The sequence below is a fragment of the Hyaena hyaena genome, unplaced genomic scaffold (assembly GCF_003009895.1).
Source record: "Hyaena hyaena isolate Hyena2069 unplaced genomic scaffold, ASM300989v1 scaffold_1220, whole genome shotgun sequence".
In the NCBI taxonomy this organism is placed as follows: Eukaryota; Metazoa; Chordata; class Mammalia; order Carnivora; family Hyaenidae; genus Hyaena; species Hyaena hyaena.
Genome location: NW_024081856.1, coordinates 421312 through 438730, shown reverse-complemented (window position 1 = coordinate 438730; position 17419 = coordinate 421312). Strand labels below are relative to the sequence as shown.

Here is a 17419-nt window from a genome sequence, read left to right as displayed (position 1 = left end):
CACCATGCAGGAGTGACTGCAGGATCAGCAAAGGTTTTACAAAAGCTTGTCAGCCAGATGTCCAACTGGTGGTAAAATACAGCCTCTGGAGTTTACTATGAGCGGAAATGAAAGTCAATTTCATGGTGGTTAGCTAGCTCGCTGGTGTTTTTCCACTGGCAGGGACACTGAGACACTTGTGAAATAGCCAATGGGTCTCTGTGGACCCTTTTCACAGTCACCCATCCATGTGTTGCTTGTAGAACGCAGGGAGGTGGCCATGGCGGGGAAGGGATGAGAGACTACAGATGTACCACCCTACTGGACCAGATGTTTAACTGGTCACTCACATCCAAGTGGATGGGATTCGCAACAGATCGTGTCCTTACTGGATTCCACTCTACCATGATTCACAGTGGAATGAGGTTCCAGCATAGAAATATTCACAACCAGCAACCACATCTACTCAGAGCATCTTTGTTTACTTTGCTGCTTAGGGGAAAAAAAAAATCTACAAAAGCGAGTTGCTTTGCCTGGAGACGCTACAAATACATTCTGAGCTTCACTTGACTGAGTCACAATGCCCTCTGGCATGTATGATCTTTATTATTTCCTTGACCAGACACAGGCCATACTCAACAGCTTCAGAGGATGCTTTCTAACCTAGCTCATTCACAACCAAAGGCTCCTTCGGCACTGAGTCATCCCCTCAAATAACTGATTTCTCTCCCAGGAATGAATCCAGTGACTTTAATCCATACTTTTCTTCCTCTTCTAACAACTCTTCACAACCGTATTTCCACACTTAACTTTTTTTCTTCTGCACAGAGACCAGAAAGTAAATCTGGTTTGCGTCTCCTAAAACAAAAACGCAGAGCCGGCGAGCCAGCTATTTTGAGTAGCGACTGCACAGTTCAAAGGCAGCACACCCAGACCTGTCGGGGCTGCCAGAGCCCCTTTATTCTTCTCATTTCTCCTGCGCGAGAGCTAAGAGTTTCCCCAAGAAGCCAGGGACAGAACAGACATGAAGCGGGATTTCAGAGGAAGGGTGCAGGGCACCCAGGTCCTCTCCAACTCAGAAACCAATACAAGTCAATAAAGTGCATGAGGCATTCGATCGATACGATCGAAGTGCATGTGCTGGATGGCACGAGGCCATAGTATTAAGGTCACAATAGGTCCAGGGGGAACCGGCTGGCTGAGATGTTCTGCTAGCAAGTTAAACACAGACAGGAAACCGCGTGTCTGATACTGTAAAAAAATCATTTGTCTTCCTGCCAGAGTCAGGCTTGCAAACCAAAGAGGCTGTTTTCATTTAAAAGAAAATTCTACAATGAGAGAGGAAGGAATGAAACTCTGTAGCTACCGGGAGCCCTGGTCTCTCCTCTCTCAGCCTCTCAGGTTCAAGGGCATGCTAACTGCAAAGGTCTGCACGTAGTTGGCACGTCAGCAATGAAACACGCATTGGGTGGCAGCCTGCATCGGGTGGTCTGCTTCTCTGTTTAACCACATCGGTTGAACTTTGAGTCAGAAGTGGTTTCTAGTCGTGTCTAAGTTGACGACATATAAGTGATGTGTTTACTGATAGTCCCATCCTGTTTAACAAAAAAAAAGTCTCATGTCACCTACAGATCAGTAGGGAGGGAAGACAACAAAAGTAAAGGGGAGGGTGGTGGAAAGAACACAAAGAGAAGATAAAAGTGGAATACAGGCAAGCAGGATGGTATCAATAGCCATGTACTTGCTAGATGCTCAACTTAGTTGGTACTGAAGGGGATACCCGAAAAACATGCTCTCCATCAGGGACTCAAGTCTGTTTCTGTAAATGAAGTGCCACTGGAACGCAGCTGCATTTAGTTGTTTACAGGCTGTCTCTAGCTGCTTCCACAGCAGGGCTGAGCAGCTGCAACTCTGGGGCCCAGAAAGCCAAAAAATAGTTCCCAACTGGCCCGTTAGCAAGGAAGTTTGCTGACCTCTGCTTTATATGCTTCAGAGTGTCCTTAAGATCAGGCACAAATGTGACTCCATGCGGGGAACAATCTTTCTAAGGCAGAGGGTGGAGAGAAATTTCTCCCGGCTTCCTCATGAAGATAACACCGCAATGCAGGGAACGGTGTCTCCAACAGCATCCCTTACAGGGAACAGATCACCCTGATTTGACTGCACAAAGCTCCTTGACCATCTGGCTAAATCCAATGATAAGCAATAGTAAATATTTACAGACGTTTACTGAAGACTTGCTCTGAGCCAGCTACTATTCTAAGTCCCCTACGTGAATGAAGTCATTTATTTTCATACTAATCCTGTTCTAAGGAAAACACTGTGCCTATCCCTATTTTTCAGAGGGGAACACCGAGGTGAAGTAGTCCACTCAGGGGCAGTTTGTAAGTCGCTTAGTTGGGATGTGAACTTGGATCGTCTTACTGGGCGGAACCATGAGCTTCTCAAGAGATGGGCATCCTGCTGGCCATTCTTTACGTGATAGACGTTTCTCACAAACCCATGAACAGTGGAAGCCTGAGGTTGTACTTCTTGCCAAGGACTTGCTGAACGGGGACTTTGTATTGTGGTTTGGTGACCAGTCGTTTACCCACAGAAGAGGCAGCCCCTTACATAAGGGGTGCAAACGTCCACGGGTGTAAGCCTAACAAAGAGCATACGCCACCCCCTACCCCAGCCTGACCTGACTGTGGAAGGGGGAGGGCATTCCCTGAAGAAGAGACAAGATTCTCGGATTCCCTGTGGGTCAAAGGTGAAGAACCAACTGGGGGATCTTGGGAAATGCATGCCGCTCTCTGGAGACCCATTTTGTTGGGAGTAAAAGGAAAAGCATAGATACGCTCATTTCATGGGACTCATTTCAGCCAAAAAAAATTAGGACTCCAAACAAATAGGAGAGGACAAACACTGGCAAGGAAGGAGAGAAAAGGAAAATGTTGCGACTGCTGGTGGGAAGAGTCCAGCCACTATGGAAACCAGTAAGGTGGTTCCTCTAAAAGTTAAAAATAGAAATGCCATGCTATCCAGCAATCCTACTTCAGGGTAGATAACCCTTCCTTGGGATCTCAAAGAGATATCTGTACTCCCATATTCACTGCAGGACAGATCCCCAATGGCTGAGAGATAGAAATAACCTGTATTAATTAGTCTATTAATTAATGGAGTCCATTAATGGGTGACTCAGTAAAGAAGATGGGGAATATATCCAGATATAGCCATAAGAAAGAAGAGAATTCTGCCATTCACAACAACAATGGATGGACCTTGAGGGCATTAGCCTGAGTAAAAAAATCCAGGCAGAGAAAGACAAACACTGAATGGTATCATTTGTATGTGGACTCTTAAAAAACAAAACAAAACAAAAACAAAGTCAAACTCCTAAAAAGTAGAAAAGTGGTTGCCATGGCCTGGAGGGTGGCAGAAATGGAGAGAGGCTGATAAAAGGGTACATGCTTTCAGCTAGACGATGACTAAGGTCGGAGGATCTCATGGAAAACACGGTGACTTGAGTTGAAAACGCAGTCTTGTGCAATCGAAACTTGCGAGTAGCATTTAAATATTCTCGCACACACACAAATAAATATGTGAGGCGGTGGATGTGTTTTACTAGATGAGAGAGAGGAGTCCTTTCATACTGTGTGTGTATACTTTACATGTCTTACAACTGCAGTCGTCTAAGATACCTCAATAAAGCTGAAAAAATATGATGGCAGAAAAAAAATATGACTCTAAGAAACAAGACAACATCCCTGCAAGTGGTTGGCCCACGTGACCAAGCGATAGCAGCCTCTCAACCCGAGGTGATCATGGCTGCTATTCTTCTAATTGTTCTATGAATTCCCACAGCCTGGGCTGCAGATGAGGCGCCAGCTTGCTAGCTCTTTAGTTTAGGAAGGGGCTGGGTCTCTGGCTTTAAAACCAAACTTTTCAAAGCTCAGGACCTGAGTTTAATGCTAATGCCCTTTCCTGCAGAGCCATGGCACCTCTCCATTTCTAGAATGAGCAGTTCAGCTCCAAATTAGGAGGAGAGGTGGGATAGCCAGGGCTCCGGTCACCTGGGAGCAGGAAGTTCCTGTAAGTCACTTTCTTGTTTTCCATGTACCCAGCAGACGGTCATAACAGACAGCTGAGAAACAAACTGTTTCAGGCAAACTCTTTTTAATGTTGCTCTATTACTTGTCCAAGGCTCCCCAGGGCTATTAAACATCTCCTCTGTAGACCCAATTCAGAAAAACATCTGAAAGGTGTTCCTAAACGTCTTCTGGCTTTGGGAAATGTTAGGTGACAATCCTACAGACAGATTAGTATAAACGTTATCATGGAAACCAAGGAAACGTTACCTAAAACAGGCCTGATATCTACATGCAGACGCTAGCACAAAGTCTGTGGGGTGTATAAAGAAATGAACTTTACTCTCACGGTTGAAAAACACCCACGTTTCACCGGGGAGTTCCGTTACGCGATTCATGAATGGGCCAAGTACAGTGTATTTAGCTCGTTTCCAAATGACCAGGTTTAAGATCAAATGTACTCCTCTTGGGTTGATTAGCTTGGCACGTTAGCAGCATGAACTTATTAACAAGGCCCATGTCTGGTTCTGTGCCTGGCTGGGTGAGTCCACATCAGTGCCTTTCACACTTCGGCGCGCAAACAAATCACCAAGGCCACTGTTATGGGGCAGGTGCTGATGCAACAGGGCCGGCAGGCTGTGTACATCTTGCCACCGCTGCTATGCCAAGACTTTGTGTATGAACGGTTGCCACCACGCAGGAGAGCTGTGCTCCTCGCCACAGTGGTCTCCTTCCCCAGGGAGGTAGGAGTAAAACAGATGGCACCTACTGTACACTGGCTACTGAGCTGGACTCTCCCAGCATCACGTTTGACTCCCGCAGCCACCCCAGCCCATGGGCACCCCCACCATCAGCACTAGGCGGTCAACAGTGGCAAGGCCAGTCAGTGACAAGGGCAGGTGGCCCAAAGCAAGCTTTCTGCTGGAAAAAAAGATGGGGTGAACCCATATAGCAAGGACAGAGTGTGATTACCCTCATCACTAATATGAAAGGCTCTTGTGATCTCCCCAGTTTTATTTAGCTGCCTCCTGCTGTGATTCTGAGTCAAAACAGGAACAGCGGGCCTGATTTGTAATATTATCCTGCGATGTCAGGGATGTGGTTAGCTGTGATTAGAAACCCTACACCCAATGTGCTCCCCTTGCTGCTGGGCAGGCACGCAGAGGTTAAGGCTTGGAGTCTGGCAAAGCACGCCCCTCGGTGTTCGCTAGAGGGGTCCCTATGCTGTGGTGGCAGGCCAGGGGCTAAACCCCACTGCACGACCTCAGGGCTGGAGCAGACCTAGACACTGCACGGTCTGGGCTCCATGGCTTAACCCAAAGTCCCAAATCCTATACAAAAAGCCCAAAGAACACTAGCAGCTAGCAGTGGGTCCTCACACTGTTCCAGGCACTGATGTAAGAGCTCTGCACAGACACATCTGTTCAATTCTGACATCACAACCCCGCCCTCAACCCTGCCCTTTAATTTCCATTTCACACCCAAGAGGACTGAAGTGTGGAGACATCAAGTAACTGGCCCAGGGTGGCAAAGCTAATAAGTAGTAGAACAGGCCTTCAATGCAGGGAACAACACTTTCTCTTTCCTAAAACAGCAACAAAAATTGTCTCCGTGCTCTGGTCTCTGCAAATTAAATGTCTTCACTGCACTTGGAAACCATTTATATTAATGGAATGAATAAAGCTGAATGGTTGCGTTTGATTCTTAAAGGTTCCCAGGGAGATCAATCGCTGCATAACGTTTCTGCCAAGTGGATGTGTCATCAGCAAGTAAACAGGACAGCTGTTTGCTCAGGGCTCCCTCCCCTCCCATTCTATGCTGGGTCCTGGAGCCGCACAGGTCTCCTCTGGCTATCAGCTGTCACGAGGCCATCAATAAGGACTAACACAAACACCCGCTCTTCTAGTTAGAATCTTAGGTCTGGGTGAGTCCAGGGGCAGACTGGGACTTCTCAGAATTCTCCACAAAAGAATTCTCCTTTTGGCAAGAGAGAATCTTTCAGAGACCGGATTCGTTCCCTCTGAACGTCAGCGATGGCGGCTAACAGCCCTGATAATAAAGATCTGCATTTAATAGGAAAATCCTGTGGCTCACCTTTCCCCCTTAATTACGTAAGAAAAATGGAAGATGGAAGTAATTATCATTCACTGCATTTGCAGGTCAGAAATCCGGCAACAAGAACAGAGCACTGTACTAATAAAAAATACAGCACAAAACCCTTCGTAGTGTGCGTTTGACATGCTATTTGACGTGGAATGGAGAAATAACAATTGCTTCAAGACATTCCATTCCTCAGTATAAGAAAGAAATGGTGGCAGTAAGAAAGGCTGTGGGTCTCCGAATGTTGCTAATTATGCGGCGTTTTAGGTGGAGGAATTGTCCCACTGAAAAGAAAGGCGATGCCTGAAAGGCAAACATTGCCCGGAGCATTTTAAGAGACTTTGAAGTCATCCAGACAACCCAGTCATCAGCTGTGCTGGATTTCCTGAGTTGCATGATGAGAAACTGCCTTTATGCTGACGATCTGACTTCATAAGGAAAGAAACAGTCTGATAATGAATAAGAGGGAAAGTACAGACATGGGCCTGTGATTATCACCTGAATTGAAATATACCGAAAACTGAATTCATTAATATCTTTTTTTTTTTAAAGAAGAGCCTTTTGCACACACACACCCCCTTTTTTTAATGTTTCTTTTTTTTTTTTTTGAGAGGGAGAAAGAGAAGCACAGGCTGGGAATGGGCAGAGAGAGAGAGGGAGACAGAAGATCCGAAGCAGACTCTGCACCGTCAGTGCAGAGCCGGATGTGGGGCTCGAACCCATGAACTGTTGAGATCATGACCTGAGCCAAAGTTGGACGCTTAACCAACTGAGCCACCCAGGTGCCTCTGAAGTCATTACTATCTTAAAAGCTTATAGTAATATAAATATATACTCAACTTGCAGGCCATTTATTAACTTTGGTCCCTTTTGCAGAAGATAAATTCTTCCACTGTGGATAAGCCAGTATGCACACGTAGAGAAGAATTTCATAGATGGCAATGACTTGTATGGATGTTCTGCTATTAGAGATTAACTCCTTCGCCTTAGACTGAGAGTTCTTAGAAAAGATGAACTGCTTGGGGAAGGTTAGCATGTTACGTCAGGATATCATGTGTCCCTGTGCTTTAATGTGATTTAATATAGTTACATCTTCCCTCCCGAACTCAAGTTACATAAGAAAAATGAAACAAATGGAGCAATTCAAGGATGAGAAAATAGGAGGGAGGGTGATTGTCCAAAGTGCTGTGCTGACAAGATGAACAGGTCTGACTCTGTACACTGGGAAGCTGGCATAGGTAAGGGGGTAGACAATAAGAGAGGGGAAATGGGAGGAGATGAAGGACACAGGAGGAAGAGGTGGGTTGGCAGAGCTGGTGAGCACCTCGCACAAAGTGTCAGCCATCATTTTCCATTGCTGCGACAGACCCAGGAGCAGGGAAAATGTGTAAACCCAGAATTTGTGCTCTGAAAGGATTTTTTAATTGAACCAGACCTATTTGGGGCTAAAATAACCTTTCCCTGCTCTGAATTTACACTCCTAACACCAAGAGAATATTATTTGCACTATCAGTCTGGCAAAATTAAAAGGCTTATCTCCAGTGTTAAAGAACAGACATGGAAATCTGTACACTCAGCTATCTTTTGGGGGAAGAGAACAATTTCACAGCGGTTATCCCAATTTAAAACGTGTATAACTGCCGACCCAACATTTCATTTCCAGAAATCTATCTTACAGAAATATGAGCACAAATGTACAAGACATTTTTACAAAGATATTCAGTGGAGAATCAGGTGTGAAAATGGAGACAATGAGGGAATTGTTAAATCAGTCTTAGAAGATAACCATTATTACGAGTTTCTAGACAATAATTAAACGGCCTGCAGTTTATCCATATGTGTTGTCTTATTTAAAAGGAGGAGTGAAAGGGGTCGGGTGAAAAAATATTATCAAATAATATTTATAGTAGGATCAACTATTTGCACTGGAAGGTGGATGAGTGTATGAGATGGGTGGGTGGATGGATGGATGGATGGATGGATGGATAGATGGACAGATGAATGGATGGATGGACGGACAAATGCATGGATTGAGGAAAGAAGGGAAGGGAAGGGAGAGAGGAAAGAAATAGGGAAACAGGAGATAAGGAAGGATAATATGAATGATGACAGAGACAAGTATGCATCCAACAAACTATTCATATTGATCATCTATTGGGTTGGGAGTGAGAAGATGAGATGTATGTACTTCCACTTACAATTTTTACATGTTGTTGGATTGTCTGAAATTTTGATAGGGAACATATACTATTTTGTAGTTAAAAATCATCGAATAGTGTTTTAAACTGAAGGAATAGTGTGTGTCCTCCTTTTAAGCTGAGTGGATGCTGAACTTGAAAGATGAAGGCAAGTATCCAATCTCATCTTTCCCTGCCGCCATAGGTAAACCTGGGTCCTTATTGTCCCTCCACATTTCAGCTCTTCTCATGGATGGGACATTAATAAGTATCCTCCAGACAAATCCTGAGACTAGGTACTCAAAACTATTTGACTTAATTCAAAGTAAGTCTCGCTCCAGTATCAAACAGCCTCCTCCGATCTCTAGACCAGTAGTTCTCATATGTAGCCACATCAGAATCACCTGGAGGGCTTGTTCAAACCGACTGCGGGAACTGCACCCAGAATTTCTGCTTCCACAGGCTGGGGTGGGGCCCCAGAATCCACATCGCTGACAAGTTATCAGGTGACGCTGCTGGGGCTCCAAGGACCACAAGGATGGCCACTGCCATCAGGGAAGAAACTACTGGTTGAGGGCCAGTAAGAACGGGGGCCTATCAGCCAGACTGGCTATGGGCCAGGACCAGCCCTGTTACTCCTTAAGCACTTCGTCCTGCCAGGTGACTGGTTCCTAATTCACAGAGTGTAAGTCCCTCCCTAGTCCCAGAAGGATGGAGCCTGAGGCTGCGGACCAGGGACACAAGAGATGGACACAGGAGAAGCGGGGCTCCAGACTCTTGAGGGAGGAAAGCTTACCTTCTGAGAAGATGATGTAGTCATTGCACTCATCGGTGCTACAAGAACACATAAAAAAGGTCTCGCCCAACACCTTTTTCTCCTTCATGATACACTTTGGAGAAGCAGAATCTTCAAGCGCAATGCCATGGTAGGTGTCCTTGGGGTCATGGCAAAGCGTCTCTAGGGTAACGTTCTCATCATTCTTCCTCCTAGGGTGCCAAGGAGAGGAAAAAGAGAATGGGTGAATATGGTCTTCTGGACAGAAAAGCAAGCGGGACTGTCCTTCCTTCACGAAGTTGTCCTAACAATGGCAGCTGGTCCATGTTCTCCAACAGCCAACAGGCTGTCCCCCCGTTCCCTGGGCTTTCTCTACCCATTTCGGTCCTTCCATTGTGTCGTCTCAAAACCCATCTATGATTCTGAACATGAAGGCCTCCCTTGGGGGCTGCCCCACTAGACAATTTTAAACATCATGTCTTAATTAAATCAGTAGAAAGGAAGGCACGGTAAACGGAAAGCTGCTCAGTCATCAGGATAGAGCCTTCCGTCCCGAACACATGGCAGGGTTCACACTGCATCCCTGGAGTATCTGACAGGATGAAGGTCAAGTCTAGCTATGCTGCTCTCAAGCAGCAATCCTGGGAAAGTAGTTGCAGTTCCACAGTTTTGCTAGCTGGGCCCCAGAGCGCTGTGAATGAGGGCATATTCTGTGTTAGCAGCTTACCAGGTTGCGAAAACAGAACAAGCTTCCTAGATGAAGGACTGGCAGTGTGTCGACTCACAGAAAGGGATGGAACGGGGGGAAAAAAAGAAAACACATGGGAAAGAACTCCAAGGTGTTCTTCATTTACAGCTCAGTGAAATATTTTATGCTGTCGTAAACAGATCACCTCTACATTTAGTACCCCCTCACATCACATATTTGAAGCCTAACTTAGCTAGTGGCTCAGAGAATCTCCCATGTGGCATTTTACAAATGCTCAGTGGGCTGTATGTGTACATTATATTTAAAAGTGACATGATCGATGTCCACTACTATAATTGCAAAAGTCAAAATAAAACTTGGGCATCCCAGGAAAAGGGCGTCATTCTCTGCCTGTTTCAATCTGCTCCTCTCATAAAGCTGCCACCTTGGATGACTGTCCAAAGACCAAGGTTGGTCTGACCTCTTTCCTCCCATCTCTGACCTTTTCAGCTGCAAAATGCATGTTGTCTTGAAAGGTAGTCTCTATAACTGGAGGCGGAATCTACGGAAGGGGTAATAGGCCTCAGTGACCATCAGTTTTACAACTCTAGTCTTCCCTGGGAAGGACTCTGAAGGTACACAACTGAATGCACAGGGGTGCCCATATGCCCGCACATACTCACCAGCTGCTCCCCTCCCCCCAACAAGCAAATGGGAGGCAGGGTGGAAGCAAGAAGCAGCTAAGGTACAGCCTTCACCTGGAAAACAGACAAGGCCATGTCCACAGGGGAAGAGCAACTGTGACATACGACCGCTAGGGTATTTAATTCCAGGACACTAATGGACAGCATGTCAACAAGGGGATAAGATGAGAAGTGAGAGTAGGGCTAGAACAGTATAGCCAGGAACAGAGACGGCGTGTCTGACATCCATGTAACCCAGGGTTGGCTCCAGCAGAGGTCGACTGGCCCTTGGGGAAACATCTTGAGGATTCTGGAACTAACACTCCAGCAGGTGAAGGAGGAGCACGCCCTTGCTGAACAGGGAACGCCACAATCAGAATCCTTACTCTAGGGTGGCTCACAGGGAACTAAGTGAAAGTCAACTTGGCAGGACTGTGCAATAAACTATGCATATTTAAAAATCCACTTATTCTTAACCGCAAAGCTACTGGGAAGTCTTGGCAAAAATGGCAGCCATGAAGCAAGAGCACCTCCCTCCCTGCTTCCATATTGGTGGAGGAGTGGGGGAGGGTCCTGTGTGCATGCCCAAATGGGGTGGCTTTTTGGTTTGGGTAACAAAATGAAGGCTGAGTCTTCTGTGCCCCCAGGTAAAAGTATGGTGTCTCTTCCTTGTGAAGCTTCTAGAGCCCAAGGAATGGAATGAGGAAGGAACTGTGGAATGGAATGGAATGAGGAAGGAAAGTCTGTATAATCACTGGGCAGCTCTTTCAGAGCCTCTTGCCTTCCACCTCGGAGCCCTCTGTGCTGCTTAGAGAACTAAAATTGCACAGAGGAAATGCAATTAGAATACTCGAGTCTGGGGAAAGTCCTTAACTGCTTTCTCTGCTCACTTCTCTCACAGTGCTCCCTGGCAGGCAAAAGCCAACTCTGAAAAATATCTTTAGGTACGGTTGAGCATGGGAAGGGAAAATACAACAAAATAACTACAGACCTCTTTGTCCTGGAACATTTGCTTTGAGCCATTAAAGAGGTTTGTCAACATCCACTCCAAAGAAGAAACGCAAGAATAAGATTAATTTTGCTTCCAAATTATTTTTATCCTTGGCAAGAACTTACGCATTTGACACGGTACGGGGGCACAGCTGTCATTGGTTAGATGAACAAATGAGTTAAGGAATGAATGAAAAGGAGACTACGACGCAAAAGGCACTGGAAAACACGAGCAGGGTAGAGCCCTTCTGATTCCACCTCTGGCTGCGAGGTGGGCTTCCCTGGAAACAGACCTTAAGGCAGGGAGATTTCTGTGGAGAGTTTCTGGAGAGGCACCCGCAAGGGATGAAGAAAGCAGCACTTGCCACAGCGGGAGCTGAGCCACAATGCAGGCTGCAGCAAATGACTCTCCAATCCCTCAGAAGATATAAAGCTAAGATGGCCAGTCAGAGCAGTCCCAAAAGAGGCGATGTGGCCAGGCCTTTTGTTTTGTTTTTTAAGTGTTTTTATTTATTTCTGAGAAAGAGAGAGAGCGAGCGAGCGCGTGAGCAGGGGAGGGTCAGAGAGAGAGGGAGACACAGGATCTGAAGCAGGCTCCAGGCTCTGAGCTAGCTGTCAGCACAGAACCCAACACAGGGCTTGAACCCATGAACCATGAGATCATGACCTGAGCCTAAGTCAGGCGCTTAACCGACTGAGCCACCCAGGTACCCCTTGGCCAGGCCTTTTGGATCCTGGCGTCCAGTGGTCATGGGACACTAGCTACCTATGGAGAGGGGCAAACTTGAGTAGAGGCCAAATGGGTGAAGAAGCTCTAGTCAGTGAAGGGAGGGAAATTAACTGGGGGGACTCGGGTGATCCCTCAGCGCCTACTGCTCCCAGAAGCTGAGGGGGTGAGGGCCTCAGTGCTGGGGATCGGCAGGAGGGATCATAGCACCCCTCACTTCCCGTTCTCCTTACCGACACTCCACTCCACAGGGGGATTCATCTTTGCTGAGACAGGTAGAGAAATAACACTCACTGTATGAACTCTTTATGGTGGGAACTGGAGGAAAAGGAAGGTCTGCTCTCCCCTCCATGCTCACATTCTCTGAGACAGCGTGCAACGCCTTGTTCCGGAGCTTGGAATTTCAGAGCGACCTGACCCATATGCCATCAGAGGGGCTTGTACCATGGGTCAAGACAAAACATATAGTAGATGAGCCTGTCTGGGGTAGTGGAAGTAAGCTCTCACGTCACAGGGGATATTTAAGTCAAGGTGATCAGCAGAGTACAGAAGCAAAGAAGGAAGCTTTGAGGCCATACAAGCTGCTGTCTCCATCTTTCCTGCGTTAGACATGTCCCCCAGCCTCCCCTGAACTTTGACTCCTCAGAGGAGGAAGCCTGTTTTGCTGCTAAGAAACCACGATCATGAAAATGTTTACACGTCTACTGCAGTCTGTCCTCTTGTTAGTATGCCCTTCAGAATCATGCAGAGGAGGGTTCTTCTCATTTCCACTTGAGGGCCCATCCAGTGGCTCTCAATGGAACCCATTCCTTCTCTTTACTGGGCTCGCCGTGTCTGACTGCATCAGCTGTTCCTCACACCACTAGCTTCCTCAGCCTGCGGGAGTACCGGCCCCTCTTCCTCTGAACCCATCTTTGTCAAAACCCCTTTGGCAAAGACATTGGTCAGAACCAGACCTGAATGAGGGTGACAGGTACTGCAGGCTGTCACGACAGCTATTTGCTGTTAATATTCTTTTGGTTCTTAAGAAACTAGTTCATGCCCTGGTAGGCACGGAAATGTGCAAGCGTTTCAGATCTATCACCAAGGCGAACTGTAAGTAGTCTGGAGAAAGTCTCAAAAGGCTTGTTCCCCAAAAGGTGGGTGGGGGGTGTATGTGCAGGAAGACATTTGGGTTTATATTCTCATTTGCCAACCGGGCAGGAGACACATAGGTGACTTACTTATTGGTTGATAAGTTTAAAACCTCAGAATAAGTCTGCAAATGTTGTATTTCATTAGTGAATTTGTTTTATAAAATGAGGACTCTTTTCATCTCTATTTTCCTTTTATCTCTTGCTGTTACTTCCAATCCAACAGTATCAATAAATCAAAGGATTTATGAGCACCGTGTGCATGCACGTGTGTTGAAGGGGAAATGGGAGACACACAGAGAGAGAGAGAGAGAGAGAGAGAGAGAGAGAGAGAGGGAGAGAGAACATGGAGGGAATGAGATCTAAGAGAAATCAGCAGCTCTGATCCAAGAGCAAGATGGAGGACGTGGCCCAGTGGTGCTGTGAGTAACGTGGCCACAGCTTCTGACTAATGAACGGGCTGTTTTTCTGGTTCTTCTAAGAGCTTCCTTTTTTTTTTTTTTAACAAGGCCTTTCCTCTTCACACAACCATCTTTCTTCCCCTCTCCTTCCATGAAACACGACTGAGACTGCCTCAGATAAACAAAGCTCCTGGTGTCACTCTGGGGGACCAAGGGGTTGTCGATTAAAATGACAAGGCGCAAAGTCTCTCCTTCTTACAAGGAAGGCGTCCCAGATTTATGGTAAATATTTAAGGCTACCGTATATGCTATCACACTCACATATAAATAGATCTGTGTGTGTATATATCTGCAAATGTACAAAGTATCTCTGGAAATTACATTTAATAACTGAAAGAGAGGTCACTTGAGGGAAAGGGACATGTTATGGGGCAAGGGGGCACCCTGACGCTACGTACAGCAGTGTGCATCCCTGACAGAAGGGAGAAAAGGAAGATTTTTGGAGGCCACCTTACCAGACAGCCAGACAGACTTCGTGCGGGTTCTCGCAGATGGACGTGATGCTGCAGTTGCTCAGGCAGGATTTCTGGTTGTCACAGGTGGACGATCGCACATCGCAAAATTTACACAACTGTGGAAACTTGATGACACCGTTGTTCTCCGTAACTATCATGCCATTATTAACTGGGGGGGGAAAGCGAGACACATTAAGTGAGTATCTAACCGCTAGGCAGCCTGCCAGGGAATCCCTGATGAGGTGTTGCAATTTCAAATGAAATAAAATAATCTGAATTATTCATGTCAGATTAGAATTTCCTTCATGTATGCGATTTGTAAGGAAATCCATTGCGGAGTGGTGGTGGCTGGGGTGGGGGAGAGTCTTAGTGACTTCTTGCTTTTGTCAGTGTTGCCTATGGCACCCTATCTATACACATAATCACTCCATCCAGAAACAGCCAACTGATCAGTCCACTATATAGTACTGGGTGCTGGAAACACAGAGAACACTACCTTAAGGAAACCATCATTTAGCTGAGTAGCTAGGCAAGGAAACAAATGAAGGTAGGGTATAACCCAAAAGAGAATCACAGAAGATATGGGATCCTGATGAGGGCTGCCACGTAGATGGGTAGAGAGAGGTCACAATGGAGCAGAGCTGTGCAGCACAAAACGGTGGTGGCCAACTCAGAGGAGACACTGTAGGTGAGGCAGGGCCCTGCCGTCATTCTCCTCCCCTGCAGGGGAAGAGCTATACAGGTCTTCTCTGCAAGAGGCTGATTCTAACTTCTCCCCCATTGCCTTGAAGGAAAGCAGTTGATTAACCAACACTGACTGTCTCTGAGATAGAATTTCCCAAAATTGGCGAGGCTCCAGGCACTGGAGTCCTGCAGGTGAGTAAAGGGTGAGTTCTGCCTCAAGAATCTACCACCTGCTACCTCTCTGACTTCATCCGCCACCACCACCCACCAGCCCATTCAATCCTTACTCCTCACCTTTTAAGCCTTCTTCCTTCCTCCCCAGAGCCCTTCACTTTCCATTGTCTGGCTTTCTGTCACCTTTTTGGTCTCCAGTTAATGTGACCTCTCCATCGAAAAGCAACTCACAAGTAACTACCACAGAATTCTCTTTTATCTCCTTCACAACTATATCAGCCGCTTACTTGCTTGGAATCTATCCACCAAAACGCCAGCTCCGTGAGCTTTCACCTGCCCTGTTTGCACACCGTATGCCTTGTGCCAAGAAGATGACCTGCTACATAGGAGGCGTCCACAGGTATTCGTCAGATGAGTAAGTGAATAATGAAAACACAAATGACTAAATATAAGAAGTCCACGTTTGGCTCTTTATACCAAGTGGGAAAGGGTATAGAACTTCTTCCTTTAGATTGGGGGTGGGGTGGGTGTGATTATACATGCCAGATTCATTCAGTCATCAATAACATATTGAAGACAGACTGTTCTTTGCAAGACACATGCTGCATGTCAACAGACCATTAAAGAGGGGATAACACTTCCATCCCCTTATGTTCCCTGCATGAGATCCATTTCTACTGGCAAAAGTGGAAGTTCAAGGGAGGTGTTTGAAGAGTCAAGTGAAGTAAGAAAAGGCTACTAGGGGGAGTGCTTAGGTGGCTCAGTCCATTAAGCATCTGACTTTGGCTCAGGTCAGGATCCTGCGGTTCATGAGTTTGAGCCCCGCGTTGGGCTCTGTGCTGACAGCTCGGAGCCAGGAGCCTGCTTTGGATTCCGGGTCTCCCTCTCTCCGCCCCTCCCCCGTTTGTTCTCCATTTCCCTCTCTCTCAAAAATAAATAAATAACATTTAAAAAAAATTTAAACAATACGGACAAGGCTACTAGGCATTTGGTTAACAAACATGAACTCAGAGCCACTTATCAGCTGGACTAAGAGTAGAAACCTCCACTACTTGTAGCACTGGAAGAGTCGCTGGCCATTAGGAAGCTGGGAGGTACGCTTCTCCCAGGGATCACCCTTGAAAAGGCCCGAGGAGAGCCTCCCCATCTCCTCCCTGTAGCAAGTATGCTCCTGCCTACAGCCAGAAGAACCACCTCCTTGCCATCTTGCTATCTCTCCCTGTCCCGTGAATTTCAGATTTTTCATCTACACTTTGCCACGAAACCTTCTTCATCACTTGGGCACAGCACCTGCTTCCTGGGTGTCTAAAAATACAAACACATATAAATTTAAGATTTGCTTTCTTGTGGTAACATTAAATACAGAAAGAAGAAGAAGAAGAAAAAACCAAACCCATTCATCCCTCTCAGGCCTCAAGTTCATTTCAGGAAGTGTATTTTTAGGCAACAAACTATTTTGAAATTTGTCTCCCAGACCCAGAGCTCTACGCTAAGCTAAAAATACAAGCTACAATGCTTTCTGAACCTTGTGTTCTATTTGGGACCAACAGGACAATGAATATATATGTTTTCCGCAACAGTTAGATTTGGATCTATTTGTGAAACAACTAATGTAACCCTTTAGGTTTCCCTATAAGTCATTTGTAAAACAAAAAAGCTGGGTCATGTTTTATGTGATTTTTTTTTTTTTTTTATAGAGTATGTTTCAGACAGACAAATATGCATTTGCTGGCTAGGAAGCTTTGTTCTTTTTAAATATAAAAATCAAGCTTCTGTGAAATGGAATTAAGCCTTCAGCATTTTAGCCTGTATTCGTGGTTATCAACTTTGAGAGCATGTTAGAATCAATCACCTGCAAAGGTTTTAAAAGATAATGAGGCCCAAGTCCCACCTCCAGATATACCAATTTAATTATTCTGGAAGGTGGCCGGAGTGTCGGGATTTTTAGAAGCTGCCCGGATGATTCTGATGTGCACTCGAGGCAGAGAATTCTGACCTAGAATGAGCTGAAACATGACTGGCACAAAACCAACCAAACAAACAAAAAAACCCACCATGCACGCGCGTGTGCGCGCGCGCGCGCGCGCGCACACACACACACACACACACACACACACACACACACACCTTCTGTGACAAGGAGGGAGCACTCCTTCCACAGAACCAGGAGTCCAGGCCCCTAAAGCTAGGTGAACTCTTTTACACTTCAGATGGAAAGGAGTCCTTTGCTGGGCTGGCCAGTGCTTTTCTTTCTCCAAATTTTTTAATGTTTATTCATTTTTGAGAGACAGTGAGAGATAGAGCTCGAGCAGGGGAGGGGCAG

At 46.2% G+C, this 17419-nt stretch overlaps 1 protein-coding gene across 1 annotated transcript in view; it reads right to left on the bottom strand.

Annotated features, from left to right (window-relative positions):
• Positions 1 to 17419, bottom strand: part of TGFBR2 (transforming growth factor beta receptor 2) — a 91627-nt gene that overhangs the window by 38788 nt on the left and 35420 nt on the right. Inside the window, exons 2-3 of the mRNA XM_039222942.1 lie at positions 14239 to 14407; positions 9123 to 9313 (exon numbers count right to left, since the gene is read on the bottom strand). Coding sequence (XP_039078873.1) covers positions 9123 to 9313; positions 14239 to 14407 — 360 coding nt within the window. The remainder of the gene's footprint in view (positions 1 to 9122; positions 9314 to 14238; positions 14408 to 17419) is intronic.